The sequence below is a fragment of the Aricia agestis genome, chromosome Z (assembly GCF_905147365.1).
Source record: "Aricia agestis chromosome Z, ilAriAges1.1, whole genome shotgun sequence".
NCBI lineage: Eukaryota > Metazoa > Arthropoda > Insecta > Lepidoptera > Lycaenidae > Aricia > Aricia agestis.
The window spans coordinates 19,143,488-19,170,851 of NC_056428.1; the positions used below are offsets into that span (position 1 = coordinate 19,143,488).

Consider the following 27,364-nt stretch of genomic DNA (forward strand, 5'->3'; position numbering starts at 1 on the left):
AAATCGATCCAGTAGTTTTGATTAACATAATATTATAATATTCATTGGGTAGGTACTCGTGGCCCGCATTGGCCGGTACCCCCGCAAACGTTACGTCCCGAATTTTTTAAATCTGTAATATCTTCGAAAATATTCATTTATATCATATTATGTAAGAGCCATCGCAAACAGTGCGACTTGTCGTTGCGTCTAGACGCCGAGCTGTCGCTTGCATCGACGACTAGTCGTTGCGTCTAGACCCCGTGCTGGAAGCCATCATTAGTAGTAGAGTATTCGAGTGAGACGGCCGTGTTGTTCATCTTGTGAGTGAATATGGATGAGGTTCTAGTTGCACTTGCCTTGGTGCTTATTTTTCTTCCCTCGCGTCGGTCACTATAATCATTCGAACGTAAGTCCCAAACAGCAGGACGCGCTTCGACGTCCGAAATGAAGACATCAACATCGAACGTATCCATTTTGAGATTCTCAACAGACGTGCACCTTGGATAGCGCTCACAGCGAGACAGACGCGCGGCTGTCGTCGTGTGTGCGCGTGCACAGCGATCCCACACGCAGCGATCCCAGACGCAGCGACGAGAGCGAGCACGCGCAGCTCCCCTAGCTTGTCGTTGCGACTCGGCAACTCTGACGCCAAGTGTGCGGAGCTTCGAATAAAATATTTATTATGAAAATTGTCAGCCGTAGCCTGTCGTTGCGTCTAGTCGTCGAGCTGTCGCAGACGCCTGTCGCCTCGTGTGCGCCCACACTAAAGCGCCATATAGATCTATATTAAATCAACAATGCATTTAAGGTATTTAATTATAATATATTATTAAATGCTGTATTGGTTAAAATCGCTACGAAAATTAGCCATTATTTGTCGTAAAAAGTAAATGATATAAAATGTTAATGTAGGATATCCATAAGAGTATAACATACCATCGAAAAGTTTTCCGCAGACCTTTTCATTGTGTATAATTATACATTAGTACGTTATTTTGATAAATCTCGTTTTATTTAGCTTACATTTGCAGTGTACTTAAGCAGAAAAGAATGTTATTATTTACGACATCACATTAGAAACCTAAAAATTAAGAGCATTTCTCCACTATTAAATGGATGTTATATTAATAAACCCTCCTCTTCAATCACTTTATCTATTTAAAAAAAACCGCATCAAAATCCGTTGCGCAGTTTTAAAGATTTAAGTATACAAAGGGACATAGGGACAGAGAAAGCGACTTTGTTTTAAACTATGTAGTGATGATTCCTATTTGCTTGACAATAACTTGCCAACAAAATTGCTACTATAATTACACCTTGCTAGTTTTATAGCCAATTTATTATAGGGAAATCAGCAATAAGTCGTACTGTAGATTATAGTTTGTAAAACTATTTATAGTTAGTCCAGTCGATTTTCAATCAAACATGAGTGCATGCTATTATGCCCCTCGATATGTAATCCATCCAACATCCACTCAACTACATGACTAGTGACTACCACACTCGGTCACGCGATTATTTTCTAACTTGAAATAACATTTTGTCTTTGATGTATCCTAGGTATATTCTGTCCTAGATATTAAGGCCAGAATTCTCTAAACTAGATGCACAGAATCAAGTGAGCGAAACAGCCTGAGTATATAAACGACTTTCGAAATACGATAATTCAAAACCAAGGCTGTAACCACTAAAAAGGTAAAAAAACAATGTAATTAATTTTATCGAGTATTAAACATTACAATGTTATTATTATTAATGTTTAGTCACAAAGGTTTTCACTTGAAGTGTTTATACCTATAGTTTCTTTTTTTTACAAATGACTTAAAAAAGCTTAAAAGAAATATATCTCCATTGTAAAAAAAAAACTTTAAAAAGCTCCAATATTAATAATAATTATTATATTCCTGACAAAGACATCCTCATAGGCTTAATGACATAAACATAGTCATGAAGTTTATCTTCATTAAAATCCATTTAGAATATCATGTCATTTGAAAGGGACATTAATAGCTTATTAATTCTGCTATCAGTTATTTAAATTAAATTGCCAATTATCTCGAGGCGATAAGGGCCAATGTCGGAACAGTTTAACTTATCTGCCCGTATTATATTTTTCTTATCTCTCCCACAAAGGCCCTCAACTGAATCCGGGGAATATTCTGGAAAATTTGGGGAAGTTACAACAGTCCAGCACGTCTGTAATAACTGAAGGTTGGGTTGCGGGGACTTAAACAACTACAGTTCAAACAGGGGACGAGTCACACGAAATTTTATTAAAATGATTTTAAATGAGATCAGTTCTCTATAAGTATTTTTAAAGTATAATAGAAGTTGTGATACATTTATTCAAACGTAAAATGTAATGAGTTAGCAAAACTACAATTAATTAATGATGAATGCCAAACTATATTATTAAATAATCGTCCAAGTGCGAGTCGGACTCGCGCACGAAGGGTTTCGTACCGTTATAGAGCAAAAATAGGCCATAAATTGTGTTTTTGTATGGGTAATAAAGTACAGATATAATTAAGGCATTTTTCAAAATTTCAAGTGCCCACCTGTTTTCATTATCGATAACGGGCAAAAAGCAAAGACTTCTATTTAAACTGATGGCAAAAAATGCCAAAAAAAACCACGTTTGTTGTATGGGAGCCCCCCTTAAATATTATTTTTATTCTGTTTTATAGTATCTTATTATATCTTTAAACGAGCAATTCTTGTATATATATATATACTAGCTGTTGCCCGCGACTTCATCCGCGTTAACATAGTATAATAACAAAGATGGATAGTTTTCTCCTTTTTGTTTTTGTGGTTCCTTATACAAAGGGTAAAACGGACCCTATTTAAGCAAACGTCAAACGCAAACGTCAATAAACTTTTATGTTTCTAACTCAAGAAATGACGGACTTTCATTGAAACTTTCTACCCCAATTTCACCCCCTTGGGGGTAGAATTACCAGAAACACTTAAATACGTATCCATTCATTTTTAATCAGTAGCACAAAAATAAAGTTTCATGTTTCTAACTCAGGAAATGACGGACTTTCATTCAAACTTTCAACTCCAATTTCACCCCCTTGGGAAGAATTTCTAAAAACGCTTAAATACCTATCCATTCATTTTTAATCAGCAGTCCAAAAATAAACTTTCATGTTTCTAACTTAAGAAATGACGGACTTTCATTTAAACTTTCAACCCCTATTTCACCCCCTTGGGGGTAGAATTTTCAGAAACGCTTAAACACGTATCCAATCATTTTTAATCAGTAACCCAAATATAAAATTTCATGTTTCTAACTCAAGAAATAACGGAGTTTCATTCAAACTTTCAACCCCGATTTCGCCCCCTTGGGGGTAGAATTTCCAAAAACGCTTAAATACGTATCCATTCATTTTTAATCAGTAACCCAAAAATAAAGTTTCATGTTTCTAACTCAAGAAATGACATACTTTCATTAAAACTTTCAACCCTTATTTCACCCCCTTCGGGGTAAAATTTTCAAAATTCCTTCCTTAGTGGGTGTCTACTTAATAAAACAACCCTACTCACCAAATTTCGTGGCTGTAACTTTTACAGTTTTTGCTCAGCGATGATGAATCAGTCAGTCAGTCAGTCAGTCAGTCAGGACATGTAATTAGAATCTCGAAATCGGCTCCAACGATTTTCATGAAATTTAGTATATAGGGGTTTCGGGGGCGGACAAATCGATCTAGCTAGGAATCATTTTTAGAAAATATCATTCTATTCGTGTTTTATCGAATACCGAGCAAAGCTCGGTCAAATAGCTAGTTTGTTGTTATAGCGGCAGCTGTTTTTGAGATACAGCTTGGAGACACATACAGGGACGGACGGAGTGGACGGACGGACAGATAGATGGACAGTCAACGAAGTCTTAGTAATAGGGTCCCGTTTTTAGGGTTCCGTAGTCAACAAGGAACCCTTATAGTTTCGGTCAGTCTGTCCGTCTGTCTGTCTGTCCGCGGTTTGGCCCAGACTTTAGGACATACAAAGGTGTAATTTGGCATGAATGCACATATTTATGCTGCCGACAAAATGGTACCTACATGAAATCCTAAAAAACATATTTTTTATGGTACCTCCCCTACACATCAAGCGGGGATGAAATTCATCTTGTGGGGAGTCGTTGAATAGTTTTTTAAAATTTTTTATGAGTATTCATAGATCATTTTCCGATTTAGGAATCCGTTTGTGAAATATTAAGTTTTAAAGTGCAAAAAACCCTGTTGAGTCCTCTGTCCATCAAAACGGTTGCTTCTGGAAATGTGAAAAAATTCACGTAAGTAGGAAATATGCTGAATGTAAAAGGAAAACTATCACGGCTAAGAAGACTTCATAAGTTATTGAGTAATAGTCGATCTGCAACTAAAAAAATGTATTCGGCGAAGTATAAAGGAACTTTTCGTTCAAATTCCTTTGAAAGTAACTGAGATTATGTTGTTAGTAGTATAAAACACGTTTTAAATGTACATTTATTGACCATACAAAAATTAAAAAAAAACCGGTAATACGGAACCCTATATTGCGCCTGGCCCGACACGCACTTGGCCGGTTTTTTACCTTTTGGGTACGGAACCCTAAAAATAACTAACTATATAGGTAAGTGGCTTCTAAGAATCTTACAAATATTTAACAACAAGACTTAATTTTTAAAACGAGTCAGTTAATTTGGTTCCTAACTATTATCGTAAATATCTACAATAATTATTATAAACCGTTATAGGCATCGAGTCTCGACCTCTTCAAATCCTGTTGTTGGGTGTGGGCTATGATTATTATTACATGATTCGCTACAAAATATTATATGCCGATTTTATAATTACTCGAAAAGCTATTTAGTAGAAAGGTAAGTCATGGCATATTAAGCAACAACGAACGTTTAGAGGGGCATATTCTTCTTTCATAGCCGATGATCAACGCCAAACGAGAGGTCTTTAAAATCAGGAAGAGAAGAGCCAAACCACAAATTTCTCTATAAACACGTAATATACACGATATTAATTGTACTCTAGCCTTTATAAAATGGCGGTTATTAGACTTATTTTGATAAAATTTGGCACCGACAAAAATATCGTCAAAGACAAGACAGGAACGTATATCGTTAGGCAGTCACCAATCAATCCACGGCATTCAAAGCACAAACTGTACAAATATGCTTCGGCGTCATTTCCCAAATAGGTCGTGACCTGGCCGCCATTTTGTTTGTATAAAAAAAGGTGAGCTCCGAATTAAGGATCAGTTAGGCTGTGGTCTCTCCAACTTTAAGAGTTGGGAGTGTAACCAGAAAAAAAATGTAGTTTAAATGGAAAAGTTTTAGAACATTTGCGGATTTTGTGGATTTAGGATACTGTAATGCGCTGTTAAAAAGTAGGCTTTTCGATAGAGTATAGATGTTAAAGACAGCAAAGATAACAGAATACTAATCTCAACACTACTATAGTTTACGCGGCGATTCGAGGCGGCAGCGGTCATTCGCTGTAGTTTAAACGTCGCTAATTACTATGCACAATCCATTCTCCAATCCATTAAACGAAATTTCAAAGGCAGGATTCGAACCTTCCTCCACTGTGCACCGTCTAAGCATAAACTAGGCCGGCTTATAATAATCGCAACGAGTTTAATGCCCCTACTAACGATTCTATCGAATATTTCCTTTTGAAGTCCTAATTATACCAATCCCTTTACATGGATGTTGTAGGCCAGAGTCATTGAACCCGGCCTTAAACGTTTACATTTCGCGACACGGGTCATCGACTGCCGTGACTTTATCGATAATGTTACAACACTTAACTTATTTCTATATATTTATGTATTACTAGCGACCCGCCCCGGCTTCGCACGGGTAAAAATATATAGCCTATGTCACTCACTGAATAAATGATTAAAATCGGTTTAGTAGTTTTTAATCTATACTAATATTATAAAGAGGTAAACTTTGTTTGTTTACTCATAGATCTACTACGACTACTCGACTAAGAGCTGGCGTATACGGAGGGACCAACAACTGCGATGAGTGAGTCGGAGGCCGCAAAAGCGGCGAGGCAGAGGGCCATTTTGGCGGCGCTAGGAGGCGATGCCACTAAGAAGCGCGACAGCCCGAAGCCGGCGCCCATTACCGCGCCGGCGGCGGCTTTGAGTGACAAGAAGTTGAAAGGCGACAAAGACTTTCCGCGTGTCCTGCTGACACGCGATGTGCTCATGCCGCCCCCGACTCGAATACCCGGACGAGACACTCATGGACTAGACAGCGAGGACTTGCTCTTGGATTCCAGCGAAATGTCTGGCATGCCGCTGGACTCCGAGGGCCTGCCCGCCTTCTTGGACAGGACGCGCCGAAAGATGCGCTCGGATGATGACATGGCGCCGCCTCTCAGCAAGGGGGCGGTGCCTAAATCTAAAAGAGGACGTGGCCGCCCGCCAATAACCGGCCAATATGTCGGTTTGGCGAAGGCGCAAGCCGACTTTAATCGGGAGAAGGAAGAGGCCCTTCGTTTGCAGGACGAGGAAGAGATCGCTGAGGCAGTGCGGGAGGCGAGGAAAACGCGAGCGACCATCAGCTCCACCCGCTCCCAATCCGGACTCCCCGTTTCTTCTCCTTCGCGAGAAGAAGCTATGGAGCGGACACGCGCTGACCTGATGAAGAAGATGGAGACTTCACTGAAGACCATTGAAATGGTCGCCACGAAGTCCTCCAATCTTAAAGGTACTTACGTAAGGTACCTTAAAGATTCGGTGGCGACCATTAAAATGGTCTTCGAAGAAGTGAAAGATCGCTCCGCAATGGAGGAGATCAAGAGGCTGGAAGCCCAGAACGCGCGGCTCCAACAGCAAGTGGACGTCTTACGCAACGAGCTAGAGGAGATGCGCAAACAGGCGATCAATCCCGCCACACAAGACCTGCAACAGCTGTTGGCGGAGGTTTCTCGTACCAATATCGAGACCTTCGGCAACATGCTGAATGCACGTCTCGCCGGTCTGGAGGATCGTCTCCTACCAGAGCCGAGGCGGAGGCCACCGCTGGCTGCCGACACAGCGGCTGGAAGTGCGGATGCGGAGAGCGAACAGCCGAAGGCTAAAAGTAAGCCACCGGCCGAAAAGAGGAAGAAGGCGACAACTGAAGCGGCAGGGCCATCGCAGGCACCCGCCACTAGCGTGCCGCCCAAAGAAGTAGATAAAAGAAGGAAGAGGAAGAAAACGTCGATGGCCGCTCGTGAGGCCGAACAGATGAAGGCACGAACAGCCGTCCCGTCTGCGACAGACCCCTCGTGGTCCAGAGTGGAACCGCGAGAAAGAAAGAAGAAGAAGGGAGCTGCCAAAAAGACAGCTCCTAAGAAAAAGAAGAGAAAGCTGCGTCCGCTCAAGTCCGCCGCCATCACTCTCACACTGGAGAAGGGGGTGGATCAAAGCGTGACGTACGCTTCTATACTAAAGGAGGCGACGAGCCGGATCGACCTTAAAGAAGTAGGAATCTCCCAGAGAAACAAGGTTCGATTCCGGCTAGCGAGGACGGGCGCCCGGATACTAGAAGTGACCGGGGAGGACGCCCAGCAGAAGGCGGACGCCCTCGCGAACAGAATGAGGGAGGTCCTCGACAGGGACGCAGTGAGGATCGCTCGCCCTGTTCAAAGAGTTGATCTGCTCGTCTCCGGCTTGGACGACGCAGCTACCGCCGCCGATGTCACTAAGGCGGTGGCAAATGAAGGCAGCTGCCCGGCCACCGACATCCGGTCGGGCAGAATTACGGTGGGCCCCAGGGGCGCACGGAGTGTGTGGCTCCACGTCCCCAATGCTGCCGCCAAGAAGTTAGTTGCTTCTAGGCGGCTACAGGTGGGATGGGTCTTGGCAAAGGTGGTGCTGCTGGCCGCGAGGCCAAAGCGGTGCTACCGATGTTTGGACACCGGCCACCTGGCATCGAGCTGCCAGTCCCCGGTAGACCGTAGCGGGAATTGCTTCCGTTGCGGGAAGCCGGGGCACAAGGCCGCCGACTGCGCGGAGGAACCTAGCTGCTTCTTCTGTGCAGAGTACGGCAAAGAGAGCAGCCACGTGCTGGGGACTAAAGGCTGTGTCACAGCAGCCAGTAAGCCTCCCGGCACGAGGCAGAAGCGTAAGGCTCCCTCCAAGGCTCGGCCGCGTAAGTGGCCTGGAGCCGATAAAGCCGGGGCGAGTGAAATCGCTCCCGCTATGGAGGTGGAAGCCTAGGCCTGTGGGCGGCTGATCGGGGAATCACCGCCCACAATATAGGCCCCGAGGAGATAGGCTCCCCCGGTGCCCGGGAAGCCTCTCGGTGAAGACAGGCGGCAGCATAGGCTGCTGCAGTGATTGTGGTGCCGGAAGCGGCAAGCGCTGCGGAGGACGTGGTAGAATGCGTAGCGATCCCGCTCCTCCGCGTGTAGTGTTGACGAGGCATGGGGGGGTTTTAGTCGGTAAACCTCTGCGGAGGGAGTCCGACATACCCCTGCCCTTTCCCCCGAGAGGGCGGGGGATGCGTAATGCATTTAAAAAAAAATATAGGTATAGTGTGTCGCGGATATTTTTGTAGATATTTATAAGATCTACATTTACTTAGAACATTGTATGGTTCTATCTTTTATAGTTTAGGCAGCGTACGCAAAATAAGTAAACTTTCTGGTTGTTTCGGAAAAACTGAAATATCTTACGGAACCCTATATTTTCCAAAATAAAGAGTAGCCTATGTTACTCGTAAATAATGTAGCTTTCGAATGGTGAAAGAAAGAATTTTTAAAATCGGTCCAGTACTTTTTGAGCCTATTCAACACAATTAAACAAACAAACAAACAAACAAAGTTTACCTCTTTATAATATTAGTATAGATAGATGTATAAGGTATAATAATTTATTTATTTCTTAATAAACGGTGGTGTTTTGAACGAAAATGAGTAATAACAATGTGAGACTTTATATATCTATACTTATATTATAAAGCGGAAGAGTTTGTTTGTTTGTTTGAACGCGCTAATCTCAGGAACTACTGGTCCGATTTAAAAAATTATTTCAGTGTTAGGTAGCCCATTTATCGAGAAAGGCTATAGACTATATTTTATCACTTATAATACCACAAGAGCTTCAAAATTATCGGATATTTCCCGATAGGTTCGTTGCAAACAAATGAAGGATTCAAGTTTTTCAGGTTAAAAAATCACGAGCGCGAAGCGCGAGTGATTTTTCCTGAAAAACTTGACGACTTTATTTGTTTGCAGGGAACCTTGAGGGAAATGCCAGATAATTTTGAAGCTCGTGTGGTATTCGGGGGATTATTTTTCCGTCCCAAGTGTCGGCCAATATAATTGCACCATGAGACACAATTGAATTCAACCTGTCAGTTTGACGAGTTTGTCTTTTATATATAGCAACTACCAGAGAAAATTTTCAAAAAATTATCAGTATAATACCATGTAGGTTGTACCACGTGACGTCGAATGGTGCAATTCTATTGGTCGATATTTGGGTCGGAAAAATAATCACGTTAATACTAATAAGCGCGAAAAAATAGAGGAAAGTGTGGAAAAAACGGGGGGAAATTATTTGAAAGGGCTTATTTGAACGCGCTAATCTCAGGAACTACTGGTCCGATTTGAAAAATTCTTTCAGTGTTAGATAGCCTATTTATTGAGGAAGGCTATAGGGTATATTTTATCGCGCTATAACTAATAGGAGCGAAGAAATAGAGGAAAGTGTGGAAAAAACGGGTGAAATTATTTGAAATGGCTTATTTGAACGCGCTAATCTCAGGAACTACTGGTCCGATTTGAAAAATTATTTCAGTGTTAGATAGCCTATTTATGGAGGAAGGCTATAGGCTATATTTTATCAGGCTAAAACTAATAGGAACGAAGAAATAGAGGAAAATGTGGAAAAAAGCGGGGGAAATTATTTGAAAGGGCTTATCTCACGAACTACTGGAGCAATTTTTCTGTTATTTGGCACAGATAAGAAGTAGACCACGGGAAGGATCATAGGCTATTTTTTGTGGACTAATTTGTCTGTGAAATATCTAATTAACTAAGCGGGCGAAGCTGCGCCGAACGTTATATTTCGCGTGGTCACGACATCACGCGTAAACCGCTGGACCCATTTTGCTGAAATTTGGTAGAAAGATACTTTAAGTCCCGAAAAAGAACATAGGATACATTTAGTCCCGGAAAAGTGTGCGGTTACTGCACAATATACTTTTATGATTTGCGCGTAAACTATTCAATAGATTTTGATGAATTTTGGTATGGAGATACTTTGAGTCTCGGGAAAGGACAAGGGATACTTTTTGACCCGGAAAATGTACGGTTCCCGCGGAATAAACTTTTATGATTATCGCCTAAACTATTTAATCTATTTTGATGAAATTTGGTATGGCAATACTTTCAGTCTCGGGAAAGGACAAGGGATACTTCTTATCCCGGAAAATATACGGTTCTAACTATTTAATCTATTTTGATTTTGGCATGGAGATTGGAGATACTAATTTGAATCTGGGACACGGAATGTTTTTTGTCCGAAAAAATGTACGGTTCCCACACAATATACTTTTCTGATTTGCGCGTAAACGATTCAATCGATTCACGGGAACAACTATAAACTAAACTCCACGCGGACGAAGTCGCGGGCAACAGCTAGTAATATTATAAACCTGAAGAGTATGTTTGCTTGAACGCGCTAATCTCACGAACTACAGGTCCGATTTAAAAACTTATTTCAGTGTTAGATAGCTCATTTATCGAGTAAGGCTATAAGGCTATATTATATTATCACACTAAGACTAATACGACCGAAGAAACTCAGGAAAATGTGGGAAAAACGGGGAAATATTAGAAAGGGTTTATCACACGAACTACTGGAGCAATTTTTATGGCAATATTTGGCACAGATATAGAGTACATCACGTGAAGGGAGTATAGCTATTTTTTTGGGAAAATGTACGGTTTCCGTAAAATTCCTAATTATCGCGGGCGAAGCCGCGCGGGACATCTAGTATATATATATTTATATTCTTTAATGATTACCTTTAAGGCCCAGTAATCCCTAAAATTAGCAGATCGATGTCTGTCAGTACGAATATCGACGTTAAGGACATTAAAATAACATTCATATCAGCGCGCCTTGTACAGTGGCTGTTACGCGTTCGCCGCGTGCCTTGATAATAGAAAATAGGAGTAAAAAACCTTTTGTTTTTTGTATTACACGAATCAAATATATCAAATCGTATACGTTAGGTTACGACACATATACTACATTTTTTGTTTTTTCAAGAAAGTGTGTAATTTAGCCATAAAATGATTTAATAATGAAAAACAGCGTTATAACAGTATTTTTTAAATTGCGTACTGATATACCTTTGCGTATAGGAAATTTTCTTAACTTTAAAACGGTACTTATTTTATACTTAAATAATGACATTTCCTTTACTAAAAACGTGTTTTAAAAAACCCATTTTACGTAGTTGCAATAACCACAGTGCCTTAAGAAAAAAATATGAATACTGGTAAACATGCAAGATTTTATGAAATTTGAGTAATAGAGCAAAAAGGCCCAACCTTTACCTTTGTGCTTAAAGTGCGATAATTGCAATCTAGTTTTCTGCTTGTTTTGCACGGCCTACTCGATTTCGTCGAATTACCGTCGATTTTCAATTTCTGCGCAATAGCTCGAACAAACAAGCCTTTACTCCAGCTCGGAACTTCATTATCTCCTCGTTACGTGGAGTTATGCTCGCCTACGGATATCGCACATGGTTTATAACGACCTAAAAAAAAACCGCATACTATGCGTTCCACCTCACTCCTTACGAAAATATAAAACAGTTTGGAGTTGGGGTAACTTAAAAGATTATAAAAAGTGAAGATGGTGTGATATTTGTTATGAGAGTGAGAGATGGTATGATAATAATATAGGTAATAATGACACAGAATATCATGTTTCTGAGGTATTTTGACAGGATTTACCTATTCAACAGCATAGTTAAGGCCATCCTCTGAGCAAACGACCTTGACCAAGGTCGTTTGCTCAGGGGATGGCCTTAATAAGGCTCTAAAAACGGTAAATTACAGCATCTCCGTAGGGGGAGCGTCTTAACTGATTATAAGATGCATTACGTTAAAGTCTCAGCAACTAGACATATTAAATAATTCTTTACTTTATAATTTTACGCTCATGCCGGTTTTTGAGGTCGAAAATTTAACCAAGCATGTTGCCTGCTGCTAGCTGCCTAAAATCCACAGAAACCATGCACCAGTCTTCGCAGAGGCGGCTCGAACGCATTTGACAATAGATTATCTATATATTAATACGTGAGCCAAAAACTTTGTAACCCTTTTGACGAAAAATGGGGAAAGGTAGGTGAATTAAATTTTGCACAGTTATAGTTTATATATTGAAGGAGTGCATCGAGCTAATATTATTTTAAAATTATGCTTTTATCATATATATTTTTAACAAATAAAACATTACACACACTACAACACACACACTAGGAAAAATGACAGATTTTTGAGTTACAAGCCTATACATACGAATTATACTCTTTTGAGTGACAAGCCTATACATACGAATTATACTCTTTTATTTATGGTTGAAGTCTGTTGACAACAAGGTGACAAATTGAAAATGGATTATAGTTTTTTTTTTTTTTATTGAATCTGAGATACTATTAGACAATGCTTACACGGCCAGTCTGAGATCAGCTGAGTCCCAGAGACAAGAGTTGAAAAAAATATGATAAAGTCTATCAATATTTTTTTTTAAATATAGGTAGTAGGTAGTCCTAATGTCGTTGCAACTAAGGTCGAATTTCGACCATTGGGCGATCTCTAGTAGAAAGTAAATCGTCATTTTGAGGTTACTTTTCTGCATAAGAGGTAGAAATTTAAAGTGTAATATCGACAATATTTTTATTAGTATCGACAAAAATTTTCACATTCTTACTTATGTTGTATTGTCTACATTCGCAACATGAATACTAATAGCATGCGTAGAGTGTATTGAATAATACCTGTGCCAAAAGTCGAGAAGAAAATATGTTTAGTAGGTAACGACTGATACAGTCATGAAAACAAAATTAGTAAGCATAACAAATTTCAACACAAAATCTATACTAATATTATAAAGCTGAAGAGTTTGTTAGTTTGAATGCGCTAATCTAAGGAACCACTGGTTCGATTTGAAAAATTCTTTAAGAGTTGTAATTTATCGAGGAAGGCTATAATTATGTTTTCACGCTCAGACCAATAGGAGCGAAAATACAGAGGAAATTTTGAAAAAAAACGGGGAAAAATATTTGTAGGTGCTTATCTCACGAACTACTGGAGCAATTTTTATGTTATTTGGCACAGATATAGAGTAGACCACCGCAAATAAATAGACTATTATTTATTTGCGGGAAATATACAGTTTCCATTAAAAAAATATTAGGGGCCGAAGCCGCGCGGAACGTCTAGTATTTATTAATAATATTTTAAATATAATGTTATATGTACCGAAAATATAAGAAATATCATTCTCATATTCCCATTCGGGAAGGCCTTTGCCTGCCTTTGCCCAGCAGTGGGACAGCAAGCTCTTAAAAAAATATTCTCACGAAATATATCAAACCAACGTCAAAACTCCAAAAATCTATCTTTCAAGATTTGTTTGATGTTTCAGAAAATGCCACTTTGTAGATTGACAGGATCTGGACTGGAGCTATATGTATTTATGTTGTATTTAAATAGTCTTGGTTAATACATCGGTCGTGGGAATCGCAGACACAATAGATTTTCAATTGTTATGCGACAGCCGGGTGCCGCTTGGCATGGCCGATGGGTTAAACTTAGTTTAATTGCAACGTAGTTGATGCTACTGTAGGTATTATAATACCTACAGTAGCATCAACTACGTTGCAATTAAACTTGCAATATTATGTGCAACGACCATCGTCCGTGCCATGACGTCACCATTCGCAAGTAATTAAAACGATCGATGAAAGCTTCAGGTGCCAGTAAAAACGTAGTCAAATAGGTTTTTAGGTTAACATTCAGTTTTACATATTTTCATCATCGTCTACTAACGGCTAGCGCCATCCGTTTTCCTTCATAAAACTACTAGATGTCCCGCGCGGCTTCGCCCGCGTAAATTAGGAATTTTACAGAAACCGTACATTTTCCCATGAAAAATATTTCCCCAGTTTTTTCCACATTTTCCTGAGTTTCTTCGGTCGTATTAGTCTTAGCGTGATAATATAATATAGCCTATAAGTCTTACTCGATAAATGATCTATCTAACACTGAGATAAGTTTTTAAATCGGACCTGTAGTTCCTTAGATTGACGCGTTCAAACAAACATACTCTTCAGGTTTATAATATTAGGTAGGTATAGATTTTTTTTAATTATCGCTTGACAAACTCGAGTCTCGATCTAAAAGACTATGAAATGGTATAATATGGTAGTGATGATGATGATGATGAATGTAATTTGCATAGTAGCATATGCTTTCTGTTCTTAAAACAACGCCGAAACTCCCAAACTTGTATCTATAAAGAATCAGGAGTTCTCTCAGCACCTTCCGAACCACGGTATACCAGGTATATCTCGGTGCAAAATCTTACTTGTTGGTAGCATATGCTTAGAATACTTCTCACGAAACCGAAGTCACCACATGTTTCCCTATAAGTTCTCAGGAGTTCCCTCGATTACTTATGGATCCTTCATCAGATCACCACTTTTGTGAATATAATACCAAATTAGGATGATACCCTATATACCAAAAGAAAAATTTTGAAAATAAATTAATGTTATCAGAAAATTTTGCTAACGCTACTTTTTTAGCAAACAAAACTGTCATTGCGATCCCATTCTGATCGCGCGTGGATTATCATCATTCATGTACTTACCATCGAAGAAATTGATTCATAGCCCATACCCCCCCCCCCCCCCCCTACCCTATTACCTCTTAAAAGGCCGGCAATGCACCTGTAGCTCTTCTGATGTTGCGAGTGTCCATGGGCACAGGTGACCTGTTTACTCGTTTGTCCCCTTATTTAACCGACTTCTTACATTAAAAAATCGGTCAAAATACTAACCCTTATTTTATTAATTGAACTTGATAAAATTAATAATATACATTTTTTTAAGTTCTGAGTACGTCTCATAATATTCAAGTATATTCAAGAATTTTGACATCTAGTGTTAGATAGCTGAACTACGTAGTAACATCAACATCGACCTAAGCTAGTAGTTTTGCTTTTAGCCGATAGATGAAATATTGAGAAATGGGCGGAGCTTGACACCTTCTCACCCCGCAAATTGTCACGCGTCGTTTGTTAAGGAAATTCGATTACGGCACCTCCTCTCTATATTAGCTTCATGACTCTCACTCTATACCAGTACGGAACCCTTCGTGCACGAGTCCGACTCGCACTTGGCCGATTTTTAAATGGCATCTGGGTAAGTAGTTGTGACTTTTGACAGTTCACACACAGATCACAGCTAAATTGACGTTTTTGACGTGGGAGAACCATGTTTCAGCACGAATGGGCCGGCTCGACCGGAGAAATACCACGTTCTCACAGAAAACTTCTGATGCTGCGAGTGTGCATGGGCGACGGAAGTTGCTTTCCATATTCAGGTGACGCATTTGCTCGTTTGCCCCCTTATTTCATTAAAAAAAATTGGTCGCTGATAGAATTTTGATTAACAATAATTCGTCCTACGTTGATGAAAAAATCCCACTGTCAAAAATAGATCCATATTCTTTTTGGAAAATAAAAAAAATAGTAGACATGCCAATTCACCAAAATACTCTCGAGAAACTTCGGGCTGCCATTTATAGATCTAATTGAGTTTCAATTGTATAATTGATAGTACTTGTGGTTATTATTAAATTGTAACCGGTTAATAAAGCGTGGGTTACCAAATGTATTGGGAGAGGTTAAGGACTATTTTCAGGATAAGTATATTGCCCACAGATGTTAGCAATATAAAACTCTCTAATGTAATCTTATTGTTGTATTTAAATTAGATTTAAATACATTTTACGACAATGTGCAAATTGACTAACACTATCAAGTGCATGCATGTTGTGTGAGACGTGAGTATAGACGTCAGAATTGTATATTGAATTGACACGTCATCTATGCAGCTTAAAAATCTTGTCAAGTTGTGTACTCAGTCCTACAAGGATCGTTTTGCTAAAAGGGGACCGCCGTCATCTTTTTTTTTACGAAATAAGCGGGCAAACGAGCAAACGGGTCACCTGATGGAAAGCAACTTTCGCCGCCCATGGTCACCCGCAGCATCAGAAGAGCTGCAGGTGCGTTGCCGGCCTTTTAAGAGGGAATAGGGTAATAGAGGAAGGTAGGGAAGGGAAGAGGGGAGGGTAGGGAAGGAAATAGGGGAGTGTAGGGAAGAGAAAAGGGTAGGGGATTGGGCCTCCGGTAAACTCACTCACTCGGCGAAACACAGCGCAAGCGCTGTTTCACGCCGGTTTTCTGTGAGCCCGTGGTATTTCTCCGGTCGAGCCGGCCTATTCGTGCCGAAGCATGGCTCTCCCACGTCAATCTTATGAGGTATTACTCAAAAGATACCTGTTTTTCTCTCACTCTGCTAACGTCATCAAGTATCATTTTGAACATCGCATGAGGAACTAAAGATACGACCACTTTGTGTGATAACTACCTTTACGTCCCCATGACAATATCATTAAAATGCAAAACTGATCCTAGTACGGCTGTAAACGCTACACCTAGAGAGATAAAGAAGACTACTCACTTGAGATCATCTATCTTCGGGTATGTACATATCCTAAGGGTTTTCGTGTTGGATCCAACAGCGTACAGCTTGCCGTTGGGGTGGAACTCGGCACATCTGACCGCCTGCAGGTCTTCCAGCACCGTGACCGGCTTAAAAGTTGGTCGTTGACCGTTGACCTCCGCCACGGCTGACACATTCTGATGGCTGCCGTTTCTGGTCTGTGACTGGAGAAAGAAATTCGTGAGTATTTTTAAGGTAAAGCGTACCAAATAGTTTGGTATGGTCTACCAATTTGACATAAGAAAATAGACTCTTACGTTCGCACTCAGAGTTTTAATATTTATTAAACTTAAATTTAATTAAAAGCTTGATAATAATGAATGGAGATTATATCAAAATCTTCAATAAATAAATTAATAAAATAAAAATAAATAATCCTTATTTCTGAGTACAATCGTTACGCTAATTCTCTAATTAGCGTAACGATTGTACACTCTTGATATATGCCCTCAGCAATGATTATTATTATCTAAGAAGTCAAATAATTCTTAACCGTGTGTATAAGTTAGTTCAGAAATAATTAAGATACCGTGCATAAGCGGTATTAGCTAGAAATCCTTAATAAGTGGCCGTATTTAAGCCAAGCAAAAAATTTTTTATAAGGTGAGCCTTGTGTGTTGTTGCGATGCAACATAGCAGTATTTTGCTAAGTCCTAGGAATAAGTAAACAAAGCGTAAACAACCGGAAAATTCTAAAATTCGTAGCACTAGGTACCCAATTACTAAGTTAAGTAAACATTTAGATAAATTATCTTAAGTTCACTATAAATCATTTAAAGGAACGTACACGCTAGAGACTTTTTTGCAGTATCAGAAAACAGTTGTCGCAATCTTTACTTTCGTAGGGTTGACGATTTTAAGTGTTAGCAGTTGTGACAGCAGTTACAATCAGGGGTGAAAATGTCGAATTGGTCAAGAATAAATACTATTGAAGGATAACTGAGTCAAAAAGTGTTTGTTAAACTAGTCGTTTGTTAAACTCGGGTCGACCATACAATTTTCGTTGCAATAGCTAGTACGGAGACATTCATAATATTATAGTTTAAATATAATATAAATAATATTATGAATGTATATTTTAGTGTAGTAGAGTCCTATACTGTATTATATTTGATTTTGCGAATATATTATAACAAAACATACGCGGAATATATTCAAGTGTACAAGCGCCTTAGCAACTGACATTTCTCGATGCTTTTGGAGTCTGCCAGTGACTCACATCCGTTTGAACTTCAAAGACCCTAATGACTCATAAAATTTTACTGCCAACTTACCAATAAGACGACATCGAGTAAATATTGGCAGATATCGTTTTCTTGTCTATATAGAGACAACGACGGATCAATTACTATTGATATATCTAGAAATATTTCGATGAAATATTTAGAGCGCCTATCAGTATTTATTCCTAGCCTTTTCACAGGTTCAATGTTGGTTTAAATTATATCGCTGACTTTCCAAATACGTTTCTTATTTAATTTTGTATTCAAATATTTGATGTATAACGGACGCAGCAATGTGATTTTTGATACATAAAGGTAGACGTAGATCCAGCGCCACCGCTACGCGACGTATTCAAATACTTTTTCTATAAACTTATATGCAACCTCATACTTCCATCCGCAGACTACTGCTGCGATTGCGTCATCATCCAGTACGGATCTGTATTCGAATACCCTTACGCAAAATGGATTCATATTGTACTCTACCTGCAAAATTTTTCTTCAATTATTTCAAGCGAATAAAAGCACTAGATAGAGCACACGCTTTTCAGCAAAGTTTTTTATCGTCTATGAAACATTTTTATGCATTTTTAGCTGACCTATAGACTATGATGTTAGATAAGATGGCACCGAATTAGAAAATTAACAGTTTGCTGACAATTTTCGCAATTGGCGATGGTAAATTACTTAACATTTAAGATAACTTACATCACACCCGTTACGTTCGGAAACACTGTCTAAATCAATTTGGCGACATTACAAAGCAACGTCATATTTGGCGAGAAAAATTACGACGAAAGTCCATTCAAAAATTACTTTTCCTCAGAATTCATACAATCTAATCCTAAGTTGGATGGCGTTATTCGTTAAGGTGATCGTTAGACTTTAAAGGTATGGACAGCCTCCTACGTGTAGGCAAGAACCGTTTGCTCAAGAACTTTATTTTCCCATGTTATATTTTAGGCTATATCAGATTTTAAAAACCGCAATATCAAGATTAAATAAAGTTATAAATAAATTTTGGTTTTATATTTGTCTGGAATCCGGAAAAACATTACCGCAATACGTGGTTTGTCGGTTTGATTGGTTTAAAATTCACGGTAATGACTAATTGGGCGTAATACAGTTCGCGGACAAAAGGCTAAATTGAACAATTACTGTGAAAAACTGATCAATAATCATCAGCAACGTTTATATAACGTCAGGACTCTGGTAGAGGAACTAACATTATGCATTCTGTGGTAGGGGGAAGAAATTATTCAGTCTACGTTCTCGATTATTGTTTTAGAGCACTATACAAGCAAAAAAAAAACACAGCATATTAATACATGTCAAGTGCACAAAAGGGGTGTCTGATAAAGCATAACACAACAAAACATCCAAACAGAATATATAAGGAGAGAATAATCTTTAGAAGATGCACCGGTCGCGTGATTGAGAGGTTGAAAATTATTTACAAATTATAATATTTATTATTATTCGACTTCACAGACTACAAAATTGTAGTCTATTGTTATGTATTCGCAAAATATACAAAATATTTAGGAATCTGCACACTCTAACATCGCAAATATTGATATCTGACGAATAAGTGCTAAATTCGTCGATTATGTCATGTAATGTGGTATAATAAAAAACACATATTTACAACAACATTATGTCATTGACAGATCATATACACAATGGCAATAATAAACAAAAAATAATTGGTTCTGGTAAAGTTGGTTTATTAGAAAAAAACACAGCTTAACATACATAGTTCGTTATACTTATTTGGAAGTTGATTAATTAATAGGACTGGCCTCTGGAGGATCAATTATGGAAATTCTGCCTATGGCAATCCTGTAACAAATCTGCTAGGAAAGTTACGTTTAGGCTTTTTCACACAGGCGATTTGCGGGCACTTTTGGTGCGCCCTTTGAGAAACAGGGAAGAACCCTTGGCAGACTCATGCTTGGTTTCTTAGAGTGGAATGAAGATTGTAGTGTAGTATTTTATTAATGCCAAAACTAGGCTAGAAAACTAAACGAGAAAACATGACAAATATTGTGAAAGTTCAAGAATTTCAGTAACTTCATTAACAGTGTAAATACAAATAATTTTCATCAAATTGATCTCAAGACAGTTCAATTTAAAATAAAAAGAAAGTTAAAAAAAAAACTGTTTTTAAGGAAAAACATATCCCAAACTCATCAGGAGATAATGAAACGGGAACCCAACATTTACCCATTTCCTGGAGCAGGGAGTTCGAGCAATTACTCCAACAGCTATGCGAATTTAATTTATTTCCGATGGATAGATGTCTCTTCCGGTTGAATGGTCGTCTTGATTGCGAGCCTATCTTCCGATCCATTATTAGATTATAGTAGGATAGTATTTGATTATGTCGATCGATCCGTGTAAACATTTGTTTTTGTCGACATGAAGATATTCAAGATTTGAGGGGAGGAAAGTAAAATCAATGATTAGACTGGTGAGTGGTGACCTTTGGAGGAATATTCAATGTATACAAGGTGTAACAAAACTAAGTCATAATACTTTAGGGGGTGTATGTATCCCTGCCCATACAACTCAGAAAACAAATTTTGCTTTTGCAGCGCTGCTACGTTTACAGCGAACTCTATGTCAGGAACACATACACCCCTTACAGCATTATCACTTGTTTTGTTACACCTTGTAAAGTAATATGTACCTAATTAAGTGAAAATATCTACATTCAATGTGTTTATCCAATTATAGTTTTTTTTTTTAAGTTTTAATACAAATTTCTCGCCCGTTGTACAAGCGTACTAGCAGCATTTACTCGGTGTCTACGAATAATAAAACTATTATTATTCGTAGATATACGTACTGTTATAAATCAGGAACTCATATCTACAGATGAATACCTACTACTTACAGAAAATCAAAAAGTAAAAACCAAAAATAAAATCCCAAAAGCGCCAGTTTCAACTTATACAATTTCCGAAATTGTTTTATATTATGCAAATAATTTATGGTTTTGCCAAAAAACGGTAAAGCCACTGACCTTACACCTACGCTTGAAATCATCTTTAAAAACGTTCACGTTCATTGTGATACAGAAAACAAACGTCGCTGATCAAATACCTTTGTTTAAACATTTTCGTCAACAACGCGTGTACACGACAAACAGAACGTTATAGCAGGTGACCGTTGACGCGTGAACTTCGTGCGTAATAACAGTGATAAAAAAACTTGATTTATTCGTTAGCCGCTAAAACTTATATGCAACTTCCGTGGAGTCTAAAGCTATAATAATATATTATAGTAATTGTAAGTGTAGAGTCTAAAGATAGGTAAGTCTAAGGATTTAGGACTTTCGCAGTCTACTTATGAACTTTCCCCTGTCTAGTACTCAGTTTCTAAGGTTTTTTGGAAAACCTTTCTCTATTCAAAGCTTTATTATTGATATCTAGGATAATATTTTGACGCTAGCCAATCAAGCACAAGCAATTGATAAACAGTAAAAAAATCTAATACAAGAAATCAATCTCAGTTTTTATAACCTAAAAAACCCTTAAAGCAGTTACAATATAAAATCGAAAAGCAACAATTTTACGTGCAGAATCGAGCAATTGTTTACAATTCGCTCAATAATTTTTAATCAAAATTTGCAACGCTCAGCCTACTTACGGCAATAAAACTCCACTCAACTTTTTGACCTGCAGAAAATTCCGCAGAGAAACAGAGAAAAAGCACAATCGCTGAAACATTCCTTTGTTCAATATTGTTAAATAATTTCTGAACGCGAGCCGAGGTAATGACTTGTGCTGCGAAGCTTACTTTATTTAAAATTTTATACTTCTCGCTTTTTATTAAACGGTTATAAAATAGCATTAACTCTTTGTAATTAGTTTTTTATTACACTTATACTTAGGACGATAGTTTTTGTGTGTGTGTGTTTTTGACGAAGAAACCGTTAAAAAGGTAATTTGCGTATTTTCCAGTCCTATAATCATAATCTCTTTTGTTGCCATTTCTCGGTCCCTAAGGCTCTGTCCCCATCAGACACGGCGCGGCGCCGGCACCGTGTTACGGCAGGACGCCGCCACCGTGATACGGTACGGCGCCGCACCGTGTCACGGTGCCGCGTACGGTGCGTACCTATTCAGTCGATATTTGCGCTCGAACGAGAGTGCTTGTCTGGATAATGGATATGGATCGCGAAAAAATTATTCTCTTGTTGTTACTAAGACGAAGATTGAAAAAGAATCATTACATATTTTTTTAGTCGGTTAAAAAGGAACCGAGGAAATTTTATCTATTATTTATTATAGATAAAATTTCCTCGGTATACATGACAATATTCGCATTACGCGATGTATTTTCATATTATGCCTCGTTTAAGTTTGGACACAAATTTTGTTCGGAAGTTTCACCAGAATAGGGGCGCGCGGTGCACCGTACACGGCACCGTGTCACGGTGCGGCGCCGTACCGTGTCACAGTGGCGGCGCCGTGCCGTGTCTGATGGGGACGCAGCCTAATACTCCCGTACTCTACTTCTTAAGCATTTCTTGGTCCGAAAACGCCATATTTTCTTTCGGGCCATTTCTTCGTCCTAATTATAATATTTTTGTGGTCATTTCTTGGTACCTAATCATACTTAATATCTTTTGTGGACATTTCCCTAATCCCTTTCGTGGCTATTTTCCCTAATCATAATTATATGTTGTCCCTTTTCAAAATTCATTTCGTGGGACGTGGTCTTCTTCTGACCATTATCTTTTCGTGGACATCTCTAATCATAATCTCGTCGCTGGTCAACCGTATGCAAGCGAACTAAGTCACAATGGCGCGGTGAAACAGCGAAGTACGTAACTTTCTAATTGGAAACTGTGGCGTATGCTCGTCTGAATGAAAACATCTGTCTACAATTTCGAGGTCACATTCTGACGCGCATCATCATTAACTCTATTGTTGTATAGGGAATTTGTATGAACGCTAGCTCAGAGGAATAATAAGGATTGTTGAGAAAGTGGGGGTATTTGGTCAAGCGTGGCTGGTTGATTCCTCAGAGTTCGCGCGCGGATATACTTGAGTCTTAACTGTTAACAATTTACATTTTGTTTAAGTTGTATCACACTTTTTGTGTTTCTCGTAAAGTAAAAAATACTTTGGCGAAATGGTAAAGGTAGAGAAGATTATAAAATTACTATTTAATTAAAACACAAAATAATGCTCTAGTACATTACCGTCCCTATTCTTACACGTAATAATTATCTTTATGGTTTCGCGTAGTGCGGTCTCACTATAATACCATTGACAAAAAATGGAAATAGATATTATTATTATTTAATTTTAATGGATGTAATTTAATTTATTTATTTAATGGACGGACCATTAATTTATACACTGCAATAAAAACTACTTTCTATCTCGTTTTCTTTTTTATTAGTTAAAGTCAAACTGCGAGCCGGTATAGTAAGGTACAGTCGCCAAATATCGTCCCCTTTTTTAAAAACGTTCTAAAAAAATAAAATGAAATACTACAGTTATAAATCAAACATCAAACTTTAGCTTCACTATTCCTTTATTCTTAAAATAATCAAAAATGCGTTAACGTTTTCAGGAAAAGTTTAAAAGTAAATTTAACAAAAATACTCATATTTTCAACATTTATTTTTAGGCTCCTAATTCCGTTCTAGGGAATGCAATACCGGGATACCGAGATCCCGCATGCATTTTGCGGAACTAATCCCGGTCGAAAATTTAGCGGGATCCAGCGGGACTGGCGGGATTACAAAAAAACATGATTTATACGTGTAACACTGGGCGCCGGGGTGCGTGAACACTACCTACAGGCAGCCCACTAAATAATTTACCTTCAATTTACCTATAATTCACTTTAAATGACAATTGTACTAACCAGCGTGGAGGCTGAGTGAACTTTTTCAGCTGCTTGCTACCTTGTGTCGAATATCAGGAGCCGTTTGGCAGACGAGTGACGACACAATTAATACCTTAACTTTTTTGACATACTTATATTTGAGCTTGTAACGGAATCTTTTAGCACAATTTTTCCTATATTTGAAAAAGATGAATAATTTTTAGAAAAGATGAAAAAAGCGTGTTCTTTAGTTTTTTTTTTTAACTTTTTTGAGTAGTCATTTTAAAAAAAGTTCAGTTATTTATTATTTTTATATCTAAAGTCGGAAGTATTAATAAACTCTTGTAAAAAAGTGTCCGACAAAGTTATGTTCCTAAGAATAAAACGGGGTATATCAAGTAAAGTCAATATAACGATTTATTTTAAAAGTTTAAGTCCACCCTGCGGGATCCCGCAAATACCGGAATTGAAATTATCCTGCGGGATTGCATTCCCTATTCCGTCCCTTTAATATAAATATATTAAAGGGATAAATATAATATATTTATTTTTAAGTATTAATTGTTGTAGCGGCAACAGAATATATGTAACACAATTCCTGAAAATTTCAGAAGTCTAGCTATAGCGGTTCTCGAGATATAGCCTGGAGACAGACAGATAGACGGACAGACAACGAAGTTTCAGTAATAGGGTCAAATGGGACCCTACCCTTTGGGTACGGAACCCTAAAAAAACATATTTTTCTACAGTTTCAAGCAAAAAGAAGTGATATTCAGAACGTTCGAGATCAATTCACTGTTTGAGATCGTAATACCGTCTTGGGGGACGATATTAGGTTCATGTAAGGGGACGATATTAGGATATCTTAATTTTTTAAAGAATCGGGATGCCGCGTCTCAACGCGCGCGCGTGTCCTGACAGTTGAGAGTTTAGACCGCAACGCGACGACTGATTTGACGGATCTCAATTATTGAGCGAGACGTCTTGCAAATGTATCAAGTCTATACAAATTTAGAAATGCATCTACGCGTCGCGTTGCGACTTGCGGTCTTAATTGACCCTAACTCTATCAAACGTGAAATGACATTGTAAGAGTAGGCATTTTGATTCGATCGTTTGAGTCTGAAAACGGTTTTGTTGTGCCTTGTAGGCCTACTGGCCCGCCTGCAAGTTTTCACATCATATTAATGCCCAATGCGCGTAATTTTTCACGCACAAAAACTTCGCAAAACTTTTCACCGTTACGAAACATAATATGAATAAATGTAATTAGGATTATAAAGCAACACGTGCAGTGGTCCAAAACCGACCAGACCAATTATTCGGTCATGTGTAACATTGAGCAATTGTTTCAATTGTTATGCCGGTGTTAAATCATATGTCACAACTCACAACGATTCGTAAGGTGTGATTTAAAGCCTATTTACACTACACTACTTTACACAATGAAAATTACTGAAGGCTCTACTATTCAGTGGCACAGTGGTGGCAAATTTGCGGACTATCTTCGAAAGGTTTTTCTGGCTCAATGTTATCAAGTAACTTAAATATACTTTATCAGAATACACGAGGACTTCGCACTAAAACGCACATATACAAACGCAACCTGCTATTACACTCATATGATATTATTGCGTTAACTGAGACATGGCTTTTAGAAGGCATCGCCGATACTGAATTATTTGACAGTAGGTATTTAGTTTGGCGACGTGATCGTGACTACCGTAGCACAAATGAAAAATACGGGGGCGGTGTCCTGATCGCTGTACGTCGTGACCTGTCAGCTGATCTCCACCCGGAGTGGGAATCATCGGCAGAGGACATTTGGATGTCAATTAGAATTAAGGACAGCCAAAAGAGAAATATTAATTTACACATCTGCTCGTTATATTTATGCAAGGAAAACTTAGGAAATCCTTTTAATTTACAACTACAAAACTTTAGTAACAAATTATCAATTACTTGCAATTCACATCCTAACGATATTTTTCTTGTAATGGGCGACTTTAATCTAAGCAACATAGAGTGGCACCAAAGCGACTCGAATGATTTGAACCCCATAGGGGCTAGTGGTGATACTCAGCAACTCTTTATAGATATTTTGAGTGAATGTAATTTACATCAATTTAACTTTCATACAAATATAAGTAATAGGATTTTAGACTTAATATTATGCAATGTTGGTGAATGTATCAATGTTTTATCCTGCAATCAACCGCTCGTCCCAGAAGATAACCACCATCCATCCCTATACCTACATTATCCTTAATCCTCCACGAGACAAAATTCTTAAGGATAACTCCAGGGTAAAATACTATTTTGAAAAAGGAGACTACGATTTAATCAATTCTAATTTAACTGAATGTAATTGGGACATGTTAAAACATCATAACTTAGATCAAGCTGTTGATCTTTTTTATAATAGACTAAACGAACTTATTGATATCTATATACCTCATAAAACACTTAGTCCTAGTAGTCATTTTCCACCATGGTACAACTCTTGCTTAAAAAAAGTACTAAAAAAATATCACATTTATAAAAATATATCTGATTATACTCGTAATACTTTTAGTTTATTACGCAAAAGAGCCAAATTATTAGAACAAAGTTGTTACCTTAAACCTTTACATTAAAAAAATAGAAAACTCAATCACTACCAATCCGAAACAGTTTTGGTCATATGTGAAGTCGAACAGAAAGAGCACTAACTCACTTCCCGCGACTTTGTACTATAATGGAGTTAAGGGTGAATCTGGCGAGCAAATATCTGACCTTTTTGCTTCGTATTTTCAATCAGTTTTTCAGCAGCCTTGTAACTCAACCCAGCTACTGAACGATATGTATCTTCTTCTGTCCTGCATTGCAGTATAGGTAACATCGAGATTGATACTGACACGATTCTTAAAGAAATGCAATCACTTGACTTGTCTAAAGGATCTGGGCCAGATCGTATTGCGCCGTTATTCATAGTGAAGTGTAGTTAATGGCACTTAACTACACCACTTACTATATTATATTCGCGTTCCATATCTGAGGGCATTGTTCCAAAGATATGGAAGTCAGCGTTTATTACCCCCATTTACAAGAGCGACAGCAAAAGCGAAATCACTAATTACAGGCCTATTTCTAAGCTCTGTATTTTTGCTAAGATTCTTGAAAAAATCGTCTACACCCAAGTATACAGTGCCATTTCATCTTGGTTTATACCTGAACAACATGGCTTTATTAGTGAACGCTCCACTGCCTCAAATTTATTTTATTTATTTTTATTTATTTAAACACTTCATGCAAATATTTACATAGGCGGGCTTAATGCCTAGTGGCATTCTCTACCAGCCAACCTTAGGGTGATGATGAGAATGTTGAATAGGCGCATTCTAAAACAATATTACTTAGTTAAAATATGATGTGATAAATAGTGTTATAAACATTAATGTCTGATAACTTTTATTTTAATACATTATATTATAATAAACCTACTTATACCGTA

The 27,364-nt window shown here is 38.2% G+C and overlaps 1 protein-coding gene across 3 annotated transcripts in view; it reads right to left on the reverse strand.

Annotated features, from left to right (window-relative positions):
• LOC121738301 (WD repeat-containing protein 47) overlaps positions 1–27,364 on the reverse strand; it is a 115,479-nt gene that overhangs the window by 35,472 nt on the left and 52,643 nt on the right. For all 3 annotated transcript variants that reach the window (XM_042130271.1, XM_042130272.1, XM_042130274.1), the window contains one exon: positions 16,757–16,962. In XM_042130271.1, coding sequence (XP_041986205.1) covers positions 16,757–16,962 — 206 coding nt within the window. The remainder of the gene's footprint in view (positions 1–16,756; positions 16,963–27,364) is intronic.